Here is a 20,781-nt window from a genome sequence, read left to right on the forward strand (position 1 = left end):
TTCATGTTTCTTTGAGATTCAGTAACGGAGATTGTTTTCTACAAATTGCATTTATCCGTCAAATCATAGACCAAGGACATCTTTATTATCCAAGTTCATGAGAGTCTAGCTGACAAGAGAAGACGCAACACAAAGTGTTGTTTGTTAAGTCACACTCGTGATATTAATTTAACATTGCAGGTTATACAGAATAAAACTGAAGAACAACAATACATTACCATCAGTATTTTATTTTATATGATAAAGGCAAATAACTCAATAAATTATATTAATTTGTAAGTGTCTCTTAACAGAGAGAGAGAAAAGAAAAGAAAATGACGTGAACTTGAAAAATATAACTCTTAACACATTTGCAATCAAGGCAGGTCATATTACTCGTGACTGGCATTCTGTAGACTAAAGAAAACATTCATTCACATTGAAAAATGAGACAAATACAATAAATTAACATAAACAGTATTAATGAAAATGCTTGGCAAATTCAATATTACAGTATCAGTAAATGTTTCAGGTTTAGATAGTCACTGCACTGAAAATGGATCCATTTCTATCTACAACAGAAACACAAAGAGAAACAAATGGCTTGTTTAGACATCAAATGGAATAGTTGTGCATGTGTTCTAAGTAACTGCAATGTACAAACAAAAGACATTTTGTGCAAATTCCTCAAACATCAATCAGATTTCCAAGAAATCAAAACAGATGCACAAAAACCGGATAAGGCTTCACAATCTTTAAATTTGACAAAGTCTGAAGATCATATTAACTCTTGTGCAGACTTTAAGTCAGGAAAAAAAGACAAACAAAAAGACAAACACATCCAAAAACAACTCCACTCTCTTTTGCAGTGTTTATACTGTGCTTATCCATTCAGGACACTGTGCAACTCCATCACTCTTCCTGTTTCTTGAGAAAAAACTGCAGCGCTGAGTCCCACTGATCTCTTGGAAAGCGGTTAGACAACTCGCAGTAATCCAGTGGCTGGGAAACTTTGCACAGACAGAAAAGAACAACTACATTATACTGATTGTCCAACAGGAATCCTTAATAATAAGTTTAAAACTGGAAAAAAAATCTAAATTTCACCAAAACATGTGCAGAGATAAATTCTTTACAGTGAATAACTGATTAACTGTTAACGTCTCAATATCAAATACATTAAAAATATTACTGGTATTAATTGTTCGGAGAACCTACATTTAAAAAATAGCTGTTAATACATTTTTTAAACCATTAAAATATCTTTATAGAATTAAAAATATGAAATCAATACAATCAAACTACTTTCTGTTATGCATTTGATACAGGTATCAGAATAACTTACCTGCTTGCTTTGTTTTGTTGTCTGAATCTTTCTCATTTGCAGCACAGTCCTAGAGGAATTAATAACAGGTATTAATGCCAACTCTAACAGTATACTGCAGGTACTCACTAGTAGTGCTGTGTGAGTACAATCCTATTTATCTGACCTAAGATTAGTGAATCCTTCCAGCAAAAAAAATAAACCCATAAAAATTAAATCTGCTACATTTCATTGTTGTGACAATTACGGATCATACTAAATGTTTTTAACACAACAGGTGTTAAAGAACCATCCTGGATCAAATTCTGACTACTACTACACTCTGAGGAATGTTCTTGAGGTTAACTCAACAATGAGGGCAGCGGGGCAAGACACCATGCATTATTGCTTTGTTTGAAAGAAATGACAATAGCTCGTCTCCCTTTGAATGGAAGTTAATCGGTGTCTAAACAGTGGTGGTTGCAGAGTGGTGAGGGGCGGGTTGTCAAGAGGAAGATGAAGGAGACAAGCTGTTTACTGGGAGGTGAACCAGTGGCAGGTAAATCCACTGTGAAGGAAGCCATTTATCTTTGTAAAAGCCTTCCTGTTACAGATTCACCAGGGCCCAGATGAGCAATTGTTTACCAGCCGATGCAGAGGCAGAGGTTTCCTTTTGATGTGCAACAAATTTAGTGATTGGATATTTTAGATGCATGAAACTCTCAACTCCAAAAAAGATGTTTTTGGTTTTTTGTAGGTTTTTTCAAATAGATTTTTTAATACATTTTACACATTGGAGAGAGTCACGCCTCTTTTTATATTTATTTTTTGATGCAGACATTTTTGTTTGGTTTATATATATATATATATATATATAAGGGGGGGAGAGAGGGAATGACATCACAGCCAAGGGCCACAGGTCGGATTCAAACCCTGGCCCGCTACAGCAGGGACAACAAGAATAAGATAAGGTAATGAGATATTAGAGATTTTTATTTGTCACATGCAGTTAATACATGAGTACAATGCCCAGTGAAATGCATTCTTTGTAGCCTGCAGCCAGTAGTAAAGAAAAACTATTCATGTGCATATATATACTGTATATGGGACCTCATGTTTCTATATTTACCTGGATGAATGTAGCCAGCAGCACGCAGCTCATCTCCTGCTGCAGGATGACCTTGTTCTGGGAGTTGTTGTAGCTGGCCGAGATGAGGGAGGGGAAGAGCACTCTGATGAGGCGCGGGTGGCTGAAATACTGGAAGGGCAGCTGACACAGTTTCTGCAGCACGCTGGGCTGGCGGCCAGACTGCACTATCACCTGGAACACACACAGGGAGCAGGGCCAGTCAGTCACTAAGCCAGTCAGTGGCACTGCTGGTTGTAAATCACCGCCCCTGTGCCCCTCCTACATGTAAATCTGCCACTAAAACAACACACAAACAGCCATTAGGAGGAGACCTGTGGGGCACAGCCTCCCACCACGCAATTATGGGCTATAAAACAAGATGATGGGATGTTTTGTTCTTCCTTTGTACCAACGGTAATAGCAGCGCTGCTGTAACATAAGAGGGAAATGAGAAATGTGACCTGATGTCATAACCAGCGGTTAAAACTTCACTTTCAAGTTTTGTGTTAAGCTCTTTAAGCAACGCTGAAGCACAGAACCAGTGCAAATGTTTGTTACCGCCCTGTAGGAGTGAAGCTCCGGTTGAGAGGGCATTCATAGTGCAACAGGGGTAAGTAGAGGTGGGGTGGCTGGTGGCGGGTGAAAGGCAGGGTGAGCAAACCTCCACTGACAGTGTGGCCACCCCCACTTTAAGAAATGAGCAATAACATTAATGGTATTTTCACCCCACCGACATCCTGCTCTTCATCACAGCCCGTCAATCACACGCTCTCACATCCGGGCCACCGGTATTGCAACCAAATCATTTCTAGCCTCATTTGATTAGAAGGGTACTGCTGTAAAGGAAGGGGGCTCAGCCTAATGCTCTGGTCATCTCCCCTGAGCCTGGGAAGACCATCAGCACCCCTCTGAGAGCCACAGGGTCAGCATGCTAAATCTTGTCTGAAAAAAAGCTGCACTGCTTTACAGGAACAGACTACAGGACTCCTGGGCTCAATGACAATGGAAACCAGAAGGGCAAGGTGAGGTCCCCAAGTCACGGTGACATAAATTCACGAGATTTACAAGATTTTAAAAATACACTCTCTAATACTCTTCCATTGGCTTCTCCTTTGATAATGCACTCCAAGTTTGAGCAGCAGGATAAACAAAGTGATAATTCATCGCTTTTATCAGTTCAAGGTGAAGCTTCTCAGAGCTGTCGTCTACAGCGGTGTTCAAAGGGACACAAAACAGTTCCATTTTTTTACCGTTATTTGTTTAAAGAAACTATATGGGCAGGTCAAACGATCTAAACTTTAAAGCATCACAAATATTTAAAAATCTGAAGAGCCCTGAATATGTTAACTTGAAATGTAAGTGTTAATAAGTTAAGTGGATAATTTTTGTAAGCTGAAAGAACACATAATTTCTGCTTTGGTGTGTTTTACAGAGTGCAATATTGAATTAAATAATTGAACACATTACAGGTTGCAACAGATATGTGTGCATAGCAATGGAAGAACAAAATCCCCAAAGTTTCACTGACTCAATAAGTGTTTTTCACAAAAGGAATGTGGAACTCTGTGGACAAATACATCCAGTGAAGGAGGGGAGGGGGGGGAGGAGGCAAGCTCTGGTTGTTTTCAAAAGTAGAGCTGCTTATTTTCAGTGCATGTAGTTTTAGCATTTTCATGCTACTTTGCACTAAATCCTACATCATCATATTTATCTTCTATTGCAACACTGCCCAAAGACAAACTGGCAATGGGGATGGAGGATCATAAATTCATGCAGCTGAACTCATTAGAAAGCCAAAACCATGATTCTGCAAAAGCTAAAGAATTCATTTTTGCGTTTTAATCCATAACTTTATAGTTGAGCTATCATAATTTAACACCACAGCAAGTGTTGGATGTTTAAACTAGGGCTCTGAGAAGATCCAACCCACAAATCACCCAACAATCTCATAATCCTCCACTACGCACAGTTCCATCTTCAGCTGCCTAAACAAATTGTCCACCCTCAAGTGCCTGACGCAGAAAGACATAAAACAAAGCCTGGTGGCAGCAAGCGTCTGGAGGTAACAAAGGAACCTTGCCAACTTTCCACACCTCTACCAGGTGAAGAGCAACACCAGAACCCAAAATGATTTCCAACTAGAGATTATGCCGTAGCGTTACCTCTGTAGTATCTGCAGCTCACAGCCTGACATCATAAAACTAACAAGCATCTGAACCCATGCATCTGGCCCACATATAACGCAGACCCTGTAAAAACTCAAGTGTCTTGGCTGCTCTGTTCTTTCTTAAGTTCAGAGACCTGGCATTTTCAAATGGTGCCGGGTTTTATGACGCTTCCATTACATAACTTCCTCACTGTCCACAATGACAACAAAGAGTGTGTAAAGTTAATGTTCTGAAACGCAAACAAATCCTGGGAAAAGCCCCACTGCTGAAGTAGAAACCCAAGTTAAAACAGTTTTAAGAACAGAGAAGAAAACAAAGAGAAAGCACAGTAGAGCGTAACTCTCAAATAGCATAATTAGCCCCTACGCACAATGCTGCAGCACTGCTGGCCGAGGCAAAGAAATGGTATTCATTTCTTACTGCGCAAATCTAATTATAAATGTTTAGAGTGATGATCTTGAATGTGTATAGGACTCTCCATTCATCGCAGCGTCTAGACAGCCTGAACACCTCAGGAGGAACCAGTGTCAGAGCAGGGCCATATATCTGACGCTTGAATCCACAATATAAACCAGATCCATCAGAGTGGAACTGTCTTACTGATAAGGCGAGCAGTACAGCAGACACCACAGACCAAAATAAGTCAAACTGTTTAGTGCTTCTTTACAACATTTATGATGGCTTACTGAGACGAGCACAGGACGCTGTGTAAATTGCTTTTGGACAATTGGATGCTAGCGACGCAGACATTGACATAGACACTCCAACTTGACTTTTAAGGTAATTGTCAGTTGTTTTAAAATCCCATAAAAAAGCTGCTGTTTATACAACAAAGCTTAATAACTCTTTATTTATCTCTATGAGCTGACTCTGTCATTCCATCGCAGATCCTACTTGCTGATAATTCTGCTCTAAAACTAACCTGACGACAGTGTTACAGACAAATGGAAACTCCTCACTGAAAGGTTTGCAGGGATAAAAATGTCCTAAGCCTCACTTAAAGTCAGTTGGACCTGCATTCACCCTTAAAGCAGAGTGTAAATCATCTACCGAGCAAACAATAAGGCCCTCTCCTGCCAGTCACTGGAGAGTGTGTCTGTCTGCGTTTCTCTGCCTCTGTTTACTCTGCTGGGTGATACAGAGTGTGCATTCCCCGGTGTTGGCTCCCTATGGTCTGCACGAGCTGCACTTACCCTGCAGGCAGTGAGGGCCTGGTTGTCTTGGCAGTAATGGACTGCTGAAGGGAGCGTTTCGACATCAGGTTAACAGGAATTACAAGCCTAAAACTTGGCTTGGGCCTGCGGGGCAGAGGAAACGCCCTCGTAGAGAATGGGAAGAAGAGGAATGACCCCACAGATAAGGTTGAGCTCTGGAGATGTGTGTGGGATGTTCAGTGTAGAGACGATAGCTCATGTAATGCTTACTGGTATAAAGAAAACAGTTCAGGAAATATAAGCACAAGGGAGTCAGGTAATCTCAGCAGCCAGTGCAGGGAAAACGATCCCATTACATTTTTATTAAATGTCCGTACGCTAACTGACATTACACCTGCTTCTGTGTATATTTGTGCGTTATGGGGGCAACAGCGTTTGGGTGTGGTGCTCACTCCGCTTTGCGTGTGGCCATTTTCCATGTAGTCACAAAAAAAAAAGCAACGTTTTTTTAAGATTTTCCACACTCTCAAATTGCTTGTGTCTTTCTAAAAAGGAAGCAGGACTCAGGTGGGTTAACATGTCAACAGCTTACAATTACAGTCTCGTCAGCTCAAAGATTCAACAGCTCATCACCATGGATGATTCACAAATGAATCACTGTATTTAAAGACAAGGAGATTACCGGGACATACCTCTTCTGGGTAAAAGGAAGAACAGTTACGTGTCGGTTACAAAATAGGTGTCATTTGTTCTGCTTTTTTGTCAAAAGGTCTCTATGGACGCAACCAACAGACAATGAAACATATGGCTACATGGCTCGGTGGCCCCCATGAGCAGATACACACTTGAAAAACACACAAGCCTACATATGTCACTCTCCCGATGGCTTTTTGTGTGACAAGGTGAATTATTCATGCCCCTAGAGCAGAGGGAATACATCACTACGTATAGTGCTGCTTCAAAGTTCTGGTTTTTATGAGCAGCCTTATTTCTCAAGCATATATATAAACAAAAGCTGGTGTGCCGACAGTGAATCAGCAGTCTCTGCAACCGCACAGGCCTCGGGTCGGGCCGCTTTTGTGTTCTGCCAATGCTTACATTAGCTTGAGAAAAGCTCAAGCTGCTCTAAATATTCTCCTTAACGCCATCCATCTTGGTGCGGAACTGAATGGATGCATTCCAGGAACTGGACTACTGGCAAAGATCAACTGCGTGGAGGTTGTGTGGGATCTTGTTTCCTGACAATCTATACTTAAATATGATTTTTTAAAACTAAATCTTAACCCGAAAGCAAGGTAAAGGGATTTTTTTGGGGTTGCTTTTTCACATAACTTGGATAATATTGGAATTACCCAGGCTGTGGAGGAATGACAAATTTTGCTTCAAACTAGCAACATGCAAATGTTTTTTTTCTCTCCACCAAATACAGTCAAGCTCTGTTAATGCTGATGTGGGTGTACAAAGATGAATCATCCGTCACCTATTTAATTTAATCATCAGTCCTCATTCAATTATTCAATATAATATGCAAATTGGATCTACAATGACCAAGAAATGCTAATTCTGTACATCAGAATAATTAAATTGGATATGAGCTGAGAGGACAGGAAAGTGCCATAGACTGGAGGAAGATCCTTTAAATTAGAAATAAAAAATCTGGTAAATTATAATCAGTAATCAGCCTATAAATTGTGGCAATGGGGGTTGACTGCGACCGCGCGTACCTAAATGACATATGAGAGGTCTGAAGCTGTGGCTTCTGCCTGTGTGGGTCAGTCTTAATATAATCAAAGCCCAGCCAACTGTAGCATGGCTAATCAGAGGTCTGGTAGACGGGCCACGCATGACAGCCAATTACACAGCAGCAAGGTCTGCTCCATCACATCCTGCTCACTCCCATAGAGCCCCCTAAGTAGTTGTAACACCGAGGCCAGCACGCTGCTCTGCTTTACCAGGAGGGAACAATGGGTCACTCTGCGTGACAATAGACGACACACAGACCAAAAGCAGGAAGGTGCCAAGGCATGAATCTTTAAACAGGTGCTTTTTGTTACAATTAAAAAACTACACCCTTTTTCTGACAAATAATACATGAACACAACAATAGTAAGATGATATTACCCGGATCTTCTAACTCAGTCGATACAACTGAGAGCATTAAATGTAACTTGTGCTGAAACAATTAAACAATTAGGAGATTGACAGACAGGATATCGATTACAATTTTAGCAGTTGGTTAATTGTGTTAAGTAGCTCTGACACAATAATTAGATTAATGAATTACTTCGTAGACAGAAAGTTAATAGGAAACTATTCAATTGTTTTAGTAATTTTTGCCAAGTAAAAAGTACAGACAGTATCTCATTCCGGATTCTGAGGATTTATGAGGATATGATGCTCATCTTTTCTGTATATGATAGTAAGCTGAATATCTCTGGGTTTAAATCAGTTATGGGGAATTAAAACTGACATTTTCCACAGCTTCCAAACATTTCGTGGACAAAATGTAAGAAAAAAGCAGCCTATATGTTAACCTCATTTAGTGAAAACGCTCAGTTATTTTACAGTACATTTCAATTTAATACCTTTTTTTCCCCATTGTTGGCCTGACAAATAAAGACAAATTACAATCAACACTTTTAGTAATTACGATGGGTATTTGTCACAACCTTTTATATTTTACATACTGATTAATCTAACAATTAATCGACAAAATTAATAACAAAAGCAATTCTAAGTTTCAGCTTTAACTATAACAAAATTATGTCTCAGTGTTAAGAATGGTTTGGTTTTGTTAAAGTGAAAAATCTTGAATTGCCTTGTGTGCAGTGAGTGCATGTTCAAGCTGGGTTACCTGGTTGTCTGGGTGGTTAACGGTAAAGTATCCCACACAGATGATGACTTTGTGCAGCAGCTCTTCAGAGGAATGCTGGGTACAGTACCATAGCAGGGAGCTGACAATGTGTCGGAAAGCTAGAGACAGGCCCTCAGCTCCTAGAACAGTCTGACAGGTCAAAGACAAAACATGTTAGTATGTTTTACAGTAAATAAAGCATAAAATGTCTATAATTGTGACTACAAAGGGCTCAATACAATAACAACACAAAGTAATAAAATCTTCTATGTTCGCCGGTGGGAACATACATGGTCTCAGAGTATACACAACTCAAGCGGGGTCGCACCATAAAACACCACAATCCCGCTCAGAAATGAGATGCAATGAGCAGCTCAGAGACAGTATTTATTAAACATGTCAGTGTGACCGAGCACCATAAGACCATCACTATTCCAGTGGAAGTTTGGGTGTGTTAGTATTGTGACATCTACCGACATAATACCTAAGAAGCTAAAAGGCTGTTTACTGGCCACATAATTCATGCACGCATGCAGGCAACATATTAAAGTACCATGTAAGAAGCTGTCAAACAGAACAAAGAAAATGTTGCTTAACAATAAAAAAATACTTTTAGATAAAAATAAAAATAAAAAAAATCAACTGAAAGTATGAAAAGGCAAACAGGAAAACCGCTACCCAAAAAGGGCAAAAATGTATTTTCGAGGATCACCGATTTGTTGTGACACATTCTGCCAAAATGCAACCACTGCAAAATCCAGTTATTTACACTGCATTGAAACCTTTTGAAATTCCGCCCTAAACATATTACTGGGAGCCTGAATACTGATCATCCATCCACCGCAACACATATTAGCCGGTGCTGTGAGGTAATGTGAAACACAAGGTGATTACAACTCCCGGCCAGAGAAAGAAACATTATTTAAAATGTTCATAAAACTCTGGCAGTGAAATGCTTTTATTTCCAGCTGTTTTGAGTTGCCTGAATGGCAGGTCAGTGAGAGGAAGCTACTTCAAAGTAATTACCACAAGACATTAAAATAATTAACAGCATTCTCGCTTGCTCTCGTGCCTTCCCGTCGATGTGGTGACTTAGCACAGTGAAGCTGTCGCCCTCTCTTCCTCAGGGTGGGTAATGTACGGCCCTGCATACAGTGCTAATCACTCGCGCTCCATCCTAACTGCTGACCCACCGGGCTCTAGTCAACCCCAACAACTGACCTGTGGTCAAAGGCCACCTGTGTTTATGTCCATAGGTCAGCTTTGTCCTGAGGAGAGTACTCCTTAGGAGGAGAGCACTCCTCTTCTAATGGCTCTTAACAAATGAACTAGCATCAATCTGATCACAAACACAGATTTATTAAACCCAGATTTTTTATTTAAATATTTGTAGGCATTTTTGTAATAGCCTGCAATTTTAAATAAGGGCAAAGTCGTGTTATTGTTGCGTGCAAATACCAGTTAGTTAACACCAAGGTACCAGCCATTCCTCCTACAAACCATGTACCGTGAATGCCATTCTATAACATATGTAAAGCATAATATTGCAGCCACAATGCAGAAAACATGCTGGAATAATCAGACAATCAGATGCAGAACAGTAAAGAAAAAAATTAGAATCTTCACCAACAGCAAAATCTGCTTGATGTTTAAGGGATTTTTTATTTGTGAAAAGTGAAAACAGAATATATTTTGGATTTATTATAAATACCTGGAAGGCGGATAGGTCAAGCAGGGCAAAACTGTTGAGGAAGCGGATGCCTTGGGAAGCCACCTGGATGACCCCAGGGCCGTAAGGTTCCTGACTTTGGGAAGCAGACTCTGGTGCAAAACTGTGCAGCAGGATACAATACAGAGTGTGCACCACTCCCACCAGGTCTGTGGACTGCAGCAGGGCCGTCAATCCAGTGGGGTCCTGGCGTTTATTGTCAAATATACTAGGAGCACTGGAGAGGAAGTGTGTGGTCAGTGAAACCAAAGATAACTGTAACCAATTATTAACAAATATGTACAATATGATACTAGGAAACACTATGTAGCTTATAGGGTCTTTACTTTGTGCCTTTCTGCTGCCAGTGTCACGCAAAAACAGACTGTCTCACTGCGACGTCCCACGACTGAGGAGGCAAATGACAGTCTAGACCTCAGCGGCTTCAAGATTTACTCACCGAACAAGTGCTTAGAGATGACTTTCCCTTAAGATACTACCACGTTAGTGCTGCTGTATTACCTGACTTAATTGACTGCAGTGATTGGAAAAACACCACATTTAAAATGTGTTGCATATGGACATGTTGGAGCACACCTTAAATCTCCTACTCTTCTTTTGCTTCTGTTCATTTATGGAACCGCAGTTTTGTTATTCTTCGCATGCAAGGAGCTTCAACTCTGTTTCAGTTTTTGACTTAACGAGTAAAACTCACTACCTGCCAGTTTGGTTGCAGCTGAAGAGATTCAAGATTCAAGATTCAAGATTGACTCTCCCGCTCCCACTCAAGCTACAGTAAACATAGAAATGCCATGACTGAAGCTCATGGCAGGGACTTCAAATGGGCAGATAGAAGAAATGAGCTGACTGACAAGGTGTGGAGTGCTCCGGCACATTTAATCGAGGTCCGCCTAAGAGGATTCAAGGTGATATGTAGTTTGTTTGGCTACAAAAACATGCCACCGTGTAAGTTTAAGGCATCTTTGTAATCATCCGTTCATTGAACATCAAATCTAACAACAAAGATAGGGATAATGCTAGTTGGAAAGCAGAGGCACTAAGTAAAAGCCTGACAGCATGGAGAAAAGGCTCCATTTAGTAAGTCAAAGATCTAAACAACCCGTTTCGCATTGGTGCAGGAGAATTATAAAATATTTAGTTTTTTTACTGTGAATTTTTCACGTTAGAGCTTCAAAAGATCGAAATTTACAGTAGGTGGAGAGTCGAACCATAGAAAATAAACAATTACAGAATTTTAACACAATGTGAAATAATAAAGTATTATTAAATCGTATCAGTGCCTGCAGGGTCAACTGGACCAGAAATTCACCATTATTGCAAATAATGCAATAAATGTATTTCAGTCACAATGCAGAAGACGCCAGTGAAAACCCTCAGCTAGTGCAGACAGACAATTTAAGACTACCGCAGCAGCACCAGCTATGATTTGCAGCCATGTAGAATGGAGGGTGTGTGACCTCTGGATGAAACTTACAGTGCATGCTGATACTTGATGTTAGCCAACAGGCTCTCCGTGAAATATGCTGCTAGGCAAGAAGACAGCCTCCTAATGCCACTATAATCCCCTGACACAGCAACTGGCATGGCGAAAATATTCCGCAAGCCCACTGAGCATTCTTATGTACGACACACACAGAGTCTTGGCAGAACTTAGCTTGCTGGCTGCTATATTGATCATAACACTGGTCTCATTAAACCTGCAAAGTCTGACACTTTGTTTTCTCACAGATATTCAGTGACAAACATAGTCCTGCTGTAGCGGTCTTCTACCGTGCTGGTGTGAAGCAGCTGGTCATTGTTACCGCAGCACCTTGTAGCTGGCAAGGTGTAGCAATGCGTTGGGCGACACTTAAAATGCAATGACAAAATCTTGGAGTAATGTACTGCCAAGAGGTTGGGTTGTTACAGAACAAAACTTAATTGGCTCTATTGATACATAGATCAAGCTTATTCCAGTTTAAATTTGATTATAATGCATGACATCAATGCATTTCTGACCCTGTTACCATTGTCAGCATTTATTTTCCTTTTTAAGTGAGGAATTGCGGCACTGATGTCCCTTGGTGTGACTGTGTGCTTAGCCTCTGTCAGCGGCGCCACTGAACCTCTCTGAGGGGAGGTCACTGTAGCACACGTGGGTGGGCTCCCCCCACGCTGCAGGCAAAGCTTTATGGTGAGTGACAGAGCGCTGGGTCAAGTAGATGCCTATCTCTATCTGCAGTAACAACAGCTTAGCCAGCTAGCTGGCTGGAGGAAACAATCTGCTGGCTGATTGCAGAGGAACCACCGTCTTTGTTGGACTAAACATGAGCCCTTTCTTTATGGATCCTTGTGTCATTTAAGAACTGACAGTGACTCAGTCTCTGTCATTAGACACACAGAGAAAAGTGTGTGTGTGTGTTTGTCAGAGGAAGATCAAGAGATCACAGAGATGTTTAAGGTGTGTAATAGAGTAAGAGAATGCTCACCGTCCTGTAACGACAAAACACAGCTTGCACATGCTGTGCAGCAGAGCTGAGGCTTGCTGGAGGAAAGCAGACATCTTGGGGTGCTCGTCTACAGGACCTTGGACTGACAAGAAGCACCCGTATAGCTTGTCAATCAAACCCATGTTTACTACATAGCTGGAAGAAACACAAAAAAGAAAAAAAAAAACATGCAGTTGTTAATGGCATTCCCCCCTAATGGTAAAACAAATGTACTATGGAAGACTTGCTTTGTAAAAAAAGCTCATCTCACACAGGCAAACAAAGGCCTTTACTGTGCATATTTCCACAGCACTGCAGCTGAAAGCGGATACCTCACCTAAGCCCTCCACCCCCTGCTATTACTGTGATATCTCCAATTTGTCTTCGCCAATGACAGGTTTCATGATCATGTTCCCTGTACTCTTTCAGCCACAAATCACTGCTAATAGTGTCATTAGAGGGCTGTTGTGCCAGCCCAGCTTTGGGCCCTTGACAGTCCGCTGACCTGGGGCCGCCTTCTCACAGCTCCGGTATGTGTGGACCTTTGGGCTCAGCTCAGGCACCAACAGCTTACGAAAATCTACAGAGCACTACAGCTGCCAATCAAGGCTTTCTAGTAGCTGATGTGGTCACTGTGAAGCCACGATTCGTCTTAACTGCTCACTTCTTTCACATACCTTTTTTTGTTAGAACTGTCACTCATTGAGGTCCTCTCAAAACAGGTGATTATGACGGTTTTCAACCTCCACTGCAGGTCATCTGACACTTGAACCAAGTCCCATTGTTTTGACGTGATCCTCTTCCACAGCTTTACTTGGCTTGAAAGGATCTCTCCTCACACTGACTGCTTTGTTCAATGCCTGCTCTCTGTCTGACACTTGCTTGGTGGTCAAACTTGCCTCTTGATGCATCTCCTCATGTGAGTATGAACTGAAAACATTTATGACAATGATAGGGTACTAAAAGCACTGAAAGCAAAACTGAGAAACTGGTAATGCGAGGAAAGGAAATGGTGATCTCCCCGCTTTGTGATATATAGGTTCGCAAAATGGGAGTGTTGCAAAAAGCTAAAAATGTTTTGATCTTTTGTCCTTCCTCTCTAGCATATACATTATACAGTGCAGTTGAGGTAAATCTTGTGCTCATACTTGGGATTACCAGGCTGATGACACCATTTTTCTCAGGCCCTCCCCTGTCTCCAGGGTTACGACTGGGTCAGTGGATGAGAGTGGTGTGCCTGTGCAGCTGCTCTGTCCAGATGAATCATGGCTTGTGGGAGAGATGGTGGAAAGACTGCACTCTTCCACACGGCTTCATCCGGCCGTGGCCTGCCTTTCCTCACAACCCACATTTCTCCTACACAACCCCGACTCCTACAGGCCAGACCCACATGGATAGTTCCAACGCCAGGTTCAAGGAGAACTTTCAAAGCTTTGGAAGTGCTCTTTTGTTTATGCTACTGTGGCCCCCCTAGAAACTGATTTTACTTGAAATGTGGCACTGAATGTATGGAAAAAGTACAAGCTGGAGCAGGATGCCAGAATACACCCTCATTCTCACACTACTCCCATTCTAACAAAACACCAGTTGGACCATTTCCAAGAGAACGGACATTTTGTCAGCCTATTCTTTACATATGGCACACTGTTGAGGAAATCAGAGGTTGACCAACTCTCAACTGAGTGAAGAGGAGTGGAGGAGGGATGTACTAAAGGAGGTAAAAAGGTCATGAGATGAGAAAAAGAGGTGCCATGTAGGAGGAGGAGAAGCAGTGTGAGAGTAGCACGGAGCACTGGGAGGAAAATACCTGATTAGGTCTTGTGTGCGAGTGTTGAAGGACTCTGTGGCAGAGCTCTTGACCTTTGTATCTGGGGAGGAAATCCATGTCTTTTCGCCTTGCCCAGACTCAGAGATATGTGGCCACAGGGACCCAAGGATGGTAGCAATGGTCTGCAGCAGGCCTGTTGTCAAACCTTCAAAGACCTGTTTGTTCACACTGCGCCCAAAAATGGATTTGTCCTCATCTGGGACATACAGCTGCAGGAATGGAAGAAAAAATAATGTTTACAGAAGGTAGCCTACCTGTACATTGAGCAATTAATAAAAAATATACTCTCTGATGAAACCTGATGCTGACATTAGAAATCTGACTGCATCCAAATGCCATTGGAAACAACAGAGAGTAGAGAGAGAAACAAAAGACAGGTCAGTTTAACCCTCAGCACACGGATTCATTGACCCTGTTTTTGTTTAGCAAAGGCTTTTTGCATGTTGTCGGTACATTACATTTTACTAGTTTATCAATCACCAGCTTTAAGCCACGAGCACCATTAGTAGATTACACTCCCTTGATTTGGAATAGCTACAATTAAAGGCACATAGAAGCTGTTTAAGGCATTTCCTCTGCCACACAAATGACAAAAAAGCTGGTCTTAATAAGTAAAGACATACTATGAAAGTGCTACATGCTGACAAGATGGAAGCCCAATTAAGACATTATAGTCAGTTTTTTTCTCATTTGCATGTACAGACAAACTCCATGAAACACACAAGCAGAGGTCCTTGTTTAAAATATAGTGCTACTGTTTAGTGGAGAGTCTTGCAAAGGTAAAACCTTCTCATTTGGTCTAATGGTTGGGGTGAATGCTGACAGCATAGGTAAATCCACCGACATTCTCCACAAATCTAATTAAAAGGGTAAATGCTCATATGGCAGTGCAACCCCCACTGCTTTACTCTAGTGCTCACATACACGCATACCAGAACATAGACACATGAATACTCAGTATTCAATACAAACAGTAAAACACAACAACAAATGCTGAGAATTTGAAAACTTTGTTGTCTGATTTTTTTTAATGAAATCACAAGTTATTAAAGCAGGGTGTTTAGGAGCGGGAATCATTTTTGAGCCTAATTCTTAATCTGCATTGAACACACAGAACAGTTAGTTTGTCTCCTGCAGTGCTGCTGGATATGTCAGTCAGCAGAGCAGCTGCTGGGATATGTTTTATATAAACTGAAGCATACGGGCTAACCTCTCCCTGTGTGCCCTAAGGAAATATGACTGCTTTGGATTGGAACTCGGCACTGCAGAAGGAAGCCCCAGTAGAGTTCATGCATGTACCACAACCCTGTGCCTGCGCCTTGTCCTGTCTGTGTTGGGAGTGTAGGCGGCCCCAGCGAGCCGCCACCGTTAGATGTTTGGAGTGGGCTGATGTTTACAGTCCTTCTTACAGAGTGCTGAAGGATATGGGCTGACATGTCGCCGCAATGCAGCCTGCCTGCCTGCCTGACTGAACTCTCACATTCCCTCAGTCAGGAGGCATCTGAAGAGAGGTTGGGTAACAGCTTGTTACTCCCTAGCTTGTGTCTTGCTCTGTCTTTCATTAACACTGTGGCAGGAACTGACACCACTCAAAGATCAGTATATCAACAGATGAATGCAAAGAAATTAAGGGAGGCTTAATGAAAAGGTTAAATTTTAGGTGTGACTACGTTAGAATACTTTTAATTATCGCCTTGAATACCTTGTATTCAAACATATTCAGCATCCCCTTTACATTTATTGTACTTCATACAAATTGAAATGACGCTGTTGGCACAAACTATGCTGAATCTTATCACATAATTTATGATACATTTGTTTGTGATGGCAAATTAGGTCTCAGTCATGTGTTGGGATGCATAAACTTACTGTTAGCTGATGCAGCAGCAGGTCCATGAGGAGTGCTATCTTGTTGCTAAACAGCACATAGGAGCAGTTGAGGGGGCAGCAATAACATGCCAGGTAGTAGGTATTTACAGCAGCACAGAGGGATCTAACACAGAAAGATGACAATCCATTATTAATCACAAGTAAAAAAAAAAAACAACAACAACAAAAAACCTACACACCTCAAGGCAGGCTGCTACTCCCCTTGCAATTCGTTAAAGAACTACTCCTACTGGGATGTAAATGTCTAGCCCTGGGCACTGACAAGACTATCTACAGTCATCAGGAAACCAAACACACTCTTCTGTATTTGTGGTTCCTTAAGGGTGCAGTTTGTCTTCACAAGTCAAAAGCATATCTCACTGACAGTGCGAGTAAGGAAGCCGTTTTGAGGAATAAAACACTCATATCAGCTACTTATGCGGAGACTCCCCTTTCTACAGCCACCTTTAGAGGAGCTGAGCGCAATCTCAGTCTCATCTTGGCTGAGATGGTGCAGCATTTCCGCTGGAGAGATAAAACTATTCCTCTCAGCAGCTCCTCACAGCCGCCAGGCAGCCCCAGGCAGCGGCCAGTGCCGAGCCAGTCAGCGTGCCTCTGTATTATGTCTGCTCTAAAACAAGCCCCAGAGAAGATTAATGCTTCAGATAACTGACCAATCGTTGTGCTGTGACTGCTACTCCCCCTCACCCCTGTTTCATCAGTTAATATTTTCTGACAACTGTATATTTTAGCCATTGGCGGAATGGCGTGTCCTATCTGCTCACTGGAAGAATGGAATGGCCTCTCCAGTGCCTAAAGTAGACCATGTTTATTTCAACTGGTAAACATTTTGATATCTACCGAAACCTTCACATCTGCTGCGCGTTTTCAGTCAAACCACGCTGGCATGGTAAAGGAAAATAGATTAGGCTGAGGCAGACCCAAGTCTGTCAATAACTTCCTCTATTCTTTGCTCTTATTTTTGCTAGTGGGCAGATCAGTCGTTTTGCCACATCATTATTGACATTGCAGAGTAAAGCTGTCAGACATGGAATGTGGTGTTAATGTGAGAAGCACTATATTTTGAGTGATCGGATAGTGTCCAACTCTGACATCAAAGCTTACTTCCGTCCACCTGAAAACAATAACAGAGCAGAGCCCTTTTGCAAATTGTTAATGTCCTATATGGCAGCTATATTGACAGTAATTTTATTAAAGCATAATGACTGTGGAAAAAGTTAAGCCATAATGGTTAAGTGCAGTCTATGTGGAGCAAGAGGTGAGGTAACATGAGATCCCAACAAAACTATGCTGTGTGCAGCTATGCTGCATCAGGACTCGGATTCTCTAGTGAACATGGAACAAAACTCAGCTTCTATGAAAATACCAAAGCAACAACTCAACTATCTTCTCTCAAATACTGCTGTATAATTACATGCTATAAACAGCTTATGTAATTCAAGCTGTAGTAGCTGCCACGTTCATTCCTCCAAAGGACAAGAGTTACTTCAGGTACCTTAAGTCACTATCCTGGTATTTAATAGCATGTCCCTGTTGAGTAGTGCACAATAGTATGTATATCGTATGACCTATCAGAGATAAAATGACCAGGCAGGACTGACTCGATTACTGTCAAAGAGCAGTTTCAGAACAGCCAGATAAAGTTCATTTTGGTTAACGGTTGCATTCAGGTTATACCTATGACACTTTGGTTGTTTCTTCCTGCCAAGTGTTTGTTGTATGAATTTTACAAAGTGTACCCTTTCTTTTGGAACAGCTTCAATCCTCCTTGGAATGCTGCCATGCAAGTCCTAAACTGTGTATAATAGGATATTTAATCATTCCTTCAAGAAGGAATGAAGAAGGCAGTAATCTGCTTTGAACTCTGAACTTCCCGTAAAGACGTCTAGTTTTAGATCAGCAGACTGGAGAGGTAATGCAAAATTTCTCTCTCATCCTGGTGTTTACGAGACCACTCTTTGTACAAATTCCTCCATGCCAAGTATCAGTCAATTAAGGCTAAAATGTTCCAAAAATAATCATCTTGAAAAAAAAAAAACAACAACAAAAAACAAGGAACAAACTTCCTACCTAAAGACATGTTCTCAAGATCCTAGGTCAACTGACCAGGATGTGCATAAATCTTTTTGTTTGTAGTCAGTGAATACAGGCACCCAAATGGCAGTTTTACCATTATTTTACTTTGGTGAATTTAGAATGAAACAGTTTTGTTCATGCGATTCTGTAACCAATTTTGTGTTGGTAGTTTTGTAATGTTGAGCAACTTTTAACTGTCAATTTCTCTCAGAGACCTGATCCTTGTTCAACTTTTCAAATGCGGTTTGTCCATGTTTGGGACATGATGTAATGATTTTTGAGACCGTTCCCATTGTATATATAACAGTTGAGGTGTATTTAAGTTCAGATATAGTGTAGCCTAAGGTCATGATGTTTCTTCATTATTTGGCCGTTGCAAAAGATTATAATGTATATATGCAGTGAAACATCATACATAGACAATTCACTTAAATTAACACATATTACATGAGCATAAAAACGAATAAAGAAGATACTGTAAAAGTTAAGCTTTTAAAGAAAACTTTTAAAGTAGTATTAAACACCAGTGATATAACTGTTTTGTTGTTTTAAATTCAAAGCATGGCTGTATTTTCTCTCCCCAACCTGACAAGCATTTTCTAATTAAATCACTTCACTTCTGTCAAGACAGATCGGGACCGCTGGCCCTCAAAATTGACTCACTCAACTGCTCATGTAATGAGCATGCAATTGCTTTGTAACACAGCTAATCAGGCTTGTCTTTGGTCATCTCTGAACAAATGAAGAGGCTGTCAAAGGCATGTTTGAGTTATTCCCTTACACCAGCGTGTACAATGAACCATCACAGTGATCTGTCTTTGGTTTCCTCCCACCTAATTGAGCTTGATGAGCACGACACCTGATAGTCCGCCCTCTCTGGGAATCTCACTATCTCAATACCCCTCAATGACAGCTCGGGTGAAAGATTTTAAGGAACAATTTGGTAAAGTGCCACGCCACCCTGTCTCATGTTGCACAAAAACTTTGTGGAGACTGATGTGTGCCAGTCTATCTAAGTAGGCAACATTCCTCCACCTACACCACTGTTGGGTTTTCATTACAGAGGGATTGTGCTACAAATGTTCCCAGGATGACCACAGCCACCATCTACCACCACTTATCCAATGCATTATCACTCTTTCCACTTATTTTAGCATTGAAAAAAGAAGCAATAAACAATTTTCACAAGTCAACAGGTCGACCAACATGATGGATCTGATAAAAAACAGGAGATTGTGAGAGAAAGTGCGATGCAAATAATGACAGTGTAATCTGCACACCTACACTGAACAGTTTAACCTCAAATGGCCAGGGGATACCATTTTACCTGTAAAGCTATTCAGATCCATAGAGAAATGAGGCTAAGAGGTAGAGGGATGGAGCACAACTGATCCGGTCTTGCCCCCCTGCAGCCCACTGGGGCTCTGCCTGGGTGGCCTATGCACAATAAGGTGGAGGCTTGGATTTAGGAATGCAACTGACCTCATATTAAAATATCAAACAGTTTAGATAAAGGCTGATAAACAATACTAAAAAAAAAAAAAAAGACTTAGAATAAACTATTCCTGAAGGTCTGGATTTTTTCACAATATGACTCGCCTGGTTAACTCTCCAGCATAAATCAGTGGGTGAGTGAGTAAGTAACACCCATAAACACAGTTTCCCTTGAGGGGAGATATACGTTATGGACTCTATCTTTCAACCAGCTCCATTTATTATAATGAATAGCCAACTTCAATTCAGTTGACAACAGAACAACAAGCATGTAAAAGGCTCTTTATGCTTTTTGTCACTGCCTTGAGTTATCAATCCTGAGATCTGTGCTCCTCAACCTGAGTCTCACATTTCTCGCCCTCTCAGTGTGTTTCCTATGTGCGCAGTCAAGCCTAACTGGAGCAACGCTGCAGAAATCTGACCAACTTCCAGATCAGGTTGAGTCCCTGCCTTAAACAGGGTAAATTTGTGTTCGGGGGAGGAAAAAGAATCCTAAGCCAAAATAAAAGGTGAGGAGCAAATCCATTTCCTTGTGCTGTCAAACAATCCCTTCATTCACTGCTATCTAAATGACATTTAATTTGATTCTGTTGTTGATCTCTCCGATACCCTGAGTGCTTCCAAGACATCTACTCTGGCTGTCGTGCCACACTGGCCAGGTATGAAGGGGAGAGAAATCTGATGAGCCGTCACACACCATCATGCACAG

General features: G+C 41.4%; 1 protein-coding gene across 3 annotated transcripts in view; it reads right to left on the reverse strand.

The window, feature by feature from the left end:
* Positions 1 to 210: 210 nt before the first annotated feature.
* scaper (S-phase cyclin A-associated protein in the ER) overlaps positions 211 to 20,781 on the reverse strand; it is a gene marked incomplete in the record, with an annotated part of 59,097 nt that continues 38,526 nt past the window's right edge. Inside the window, 8 exon segments of one of the 3 annotated variants that reach the window (XM_035664566.1) lie at positions 211 to 989; positions 1,325 to 1,373; positions 2,412 to 2,603; positions 8,588 to 8,737; positions 10,299 to 10,533; positions 12,785 to 12,940; positions 14,592 to 14,821; positions 16,482 to 16,605. In XM_035664566.1, coding sequence (XP_035520459.1) covers positions 892 to 989; positions 1,325 to 1,373; positions 2,412 to 2,603; positions 8,588 to 8,737; positions 10,299 to 10,533; positions 12,785 to 12,940; positions 14,592 to 14,821; positions 16,482 to 16,605 — 1,234 coding nt within the window. 3 annotated transcript variants of the gene reach the window in all.

This window comes from Morone saxatilis, unplaced genomic scaffold (genome assembly GCF_004916995.1).
Source record: "Morone saxatilis isolate NCDOM2014 unplaced genomic scaffold, NCSU_SB_2.0 Contig2, whole genome shotgun sequence".
NCBI lineage: Eukaryota > Metazoa > Chordata > Actinopteri > Moronidae > Morone > Morone saxatilis.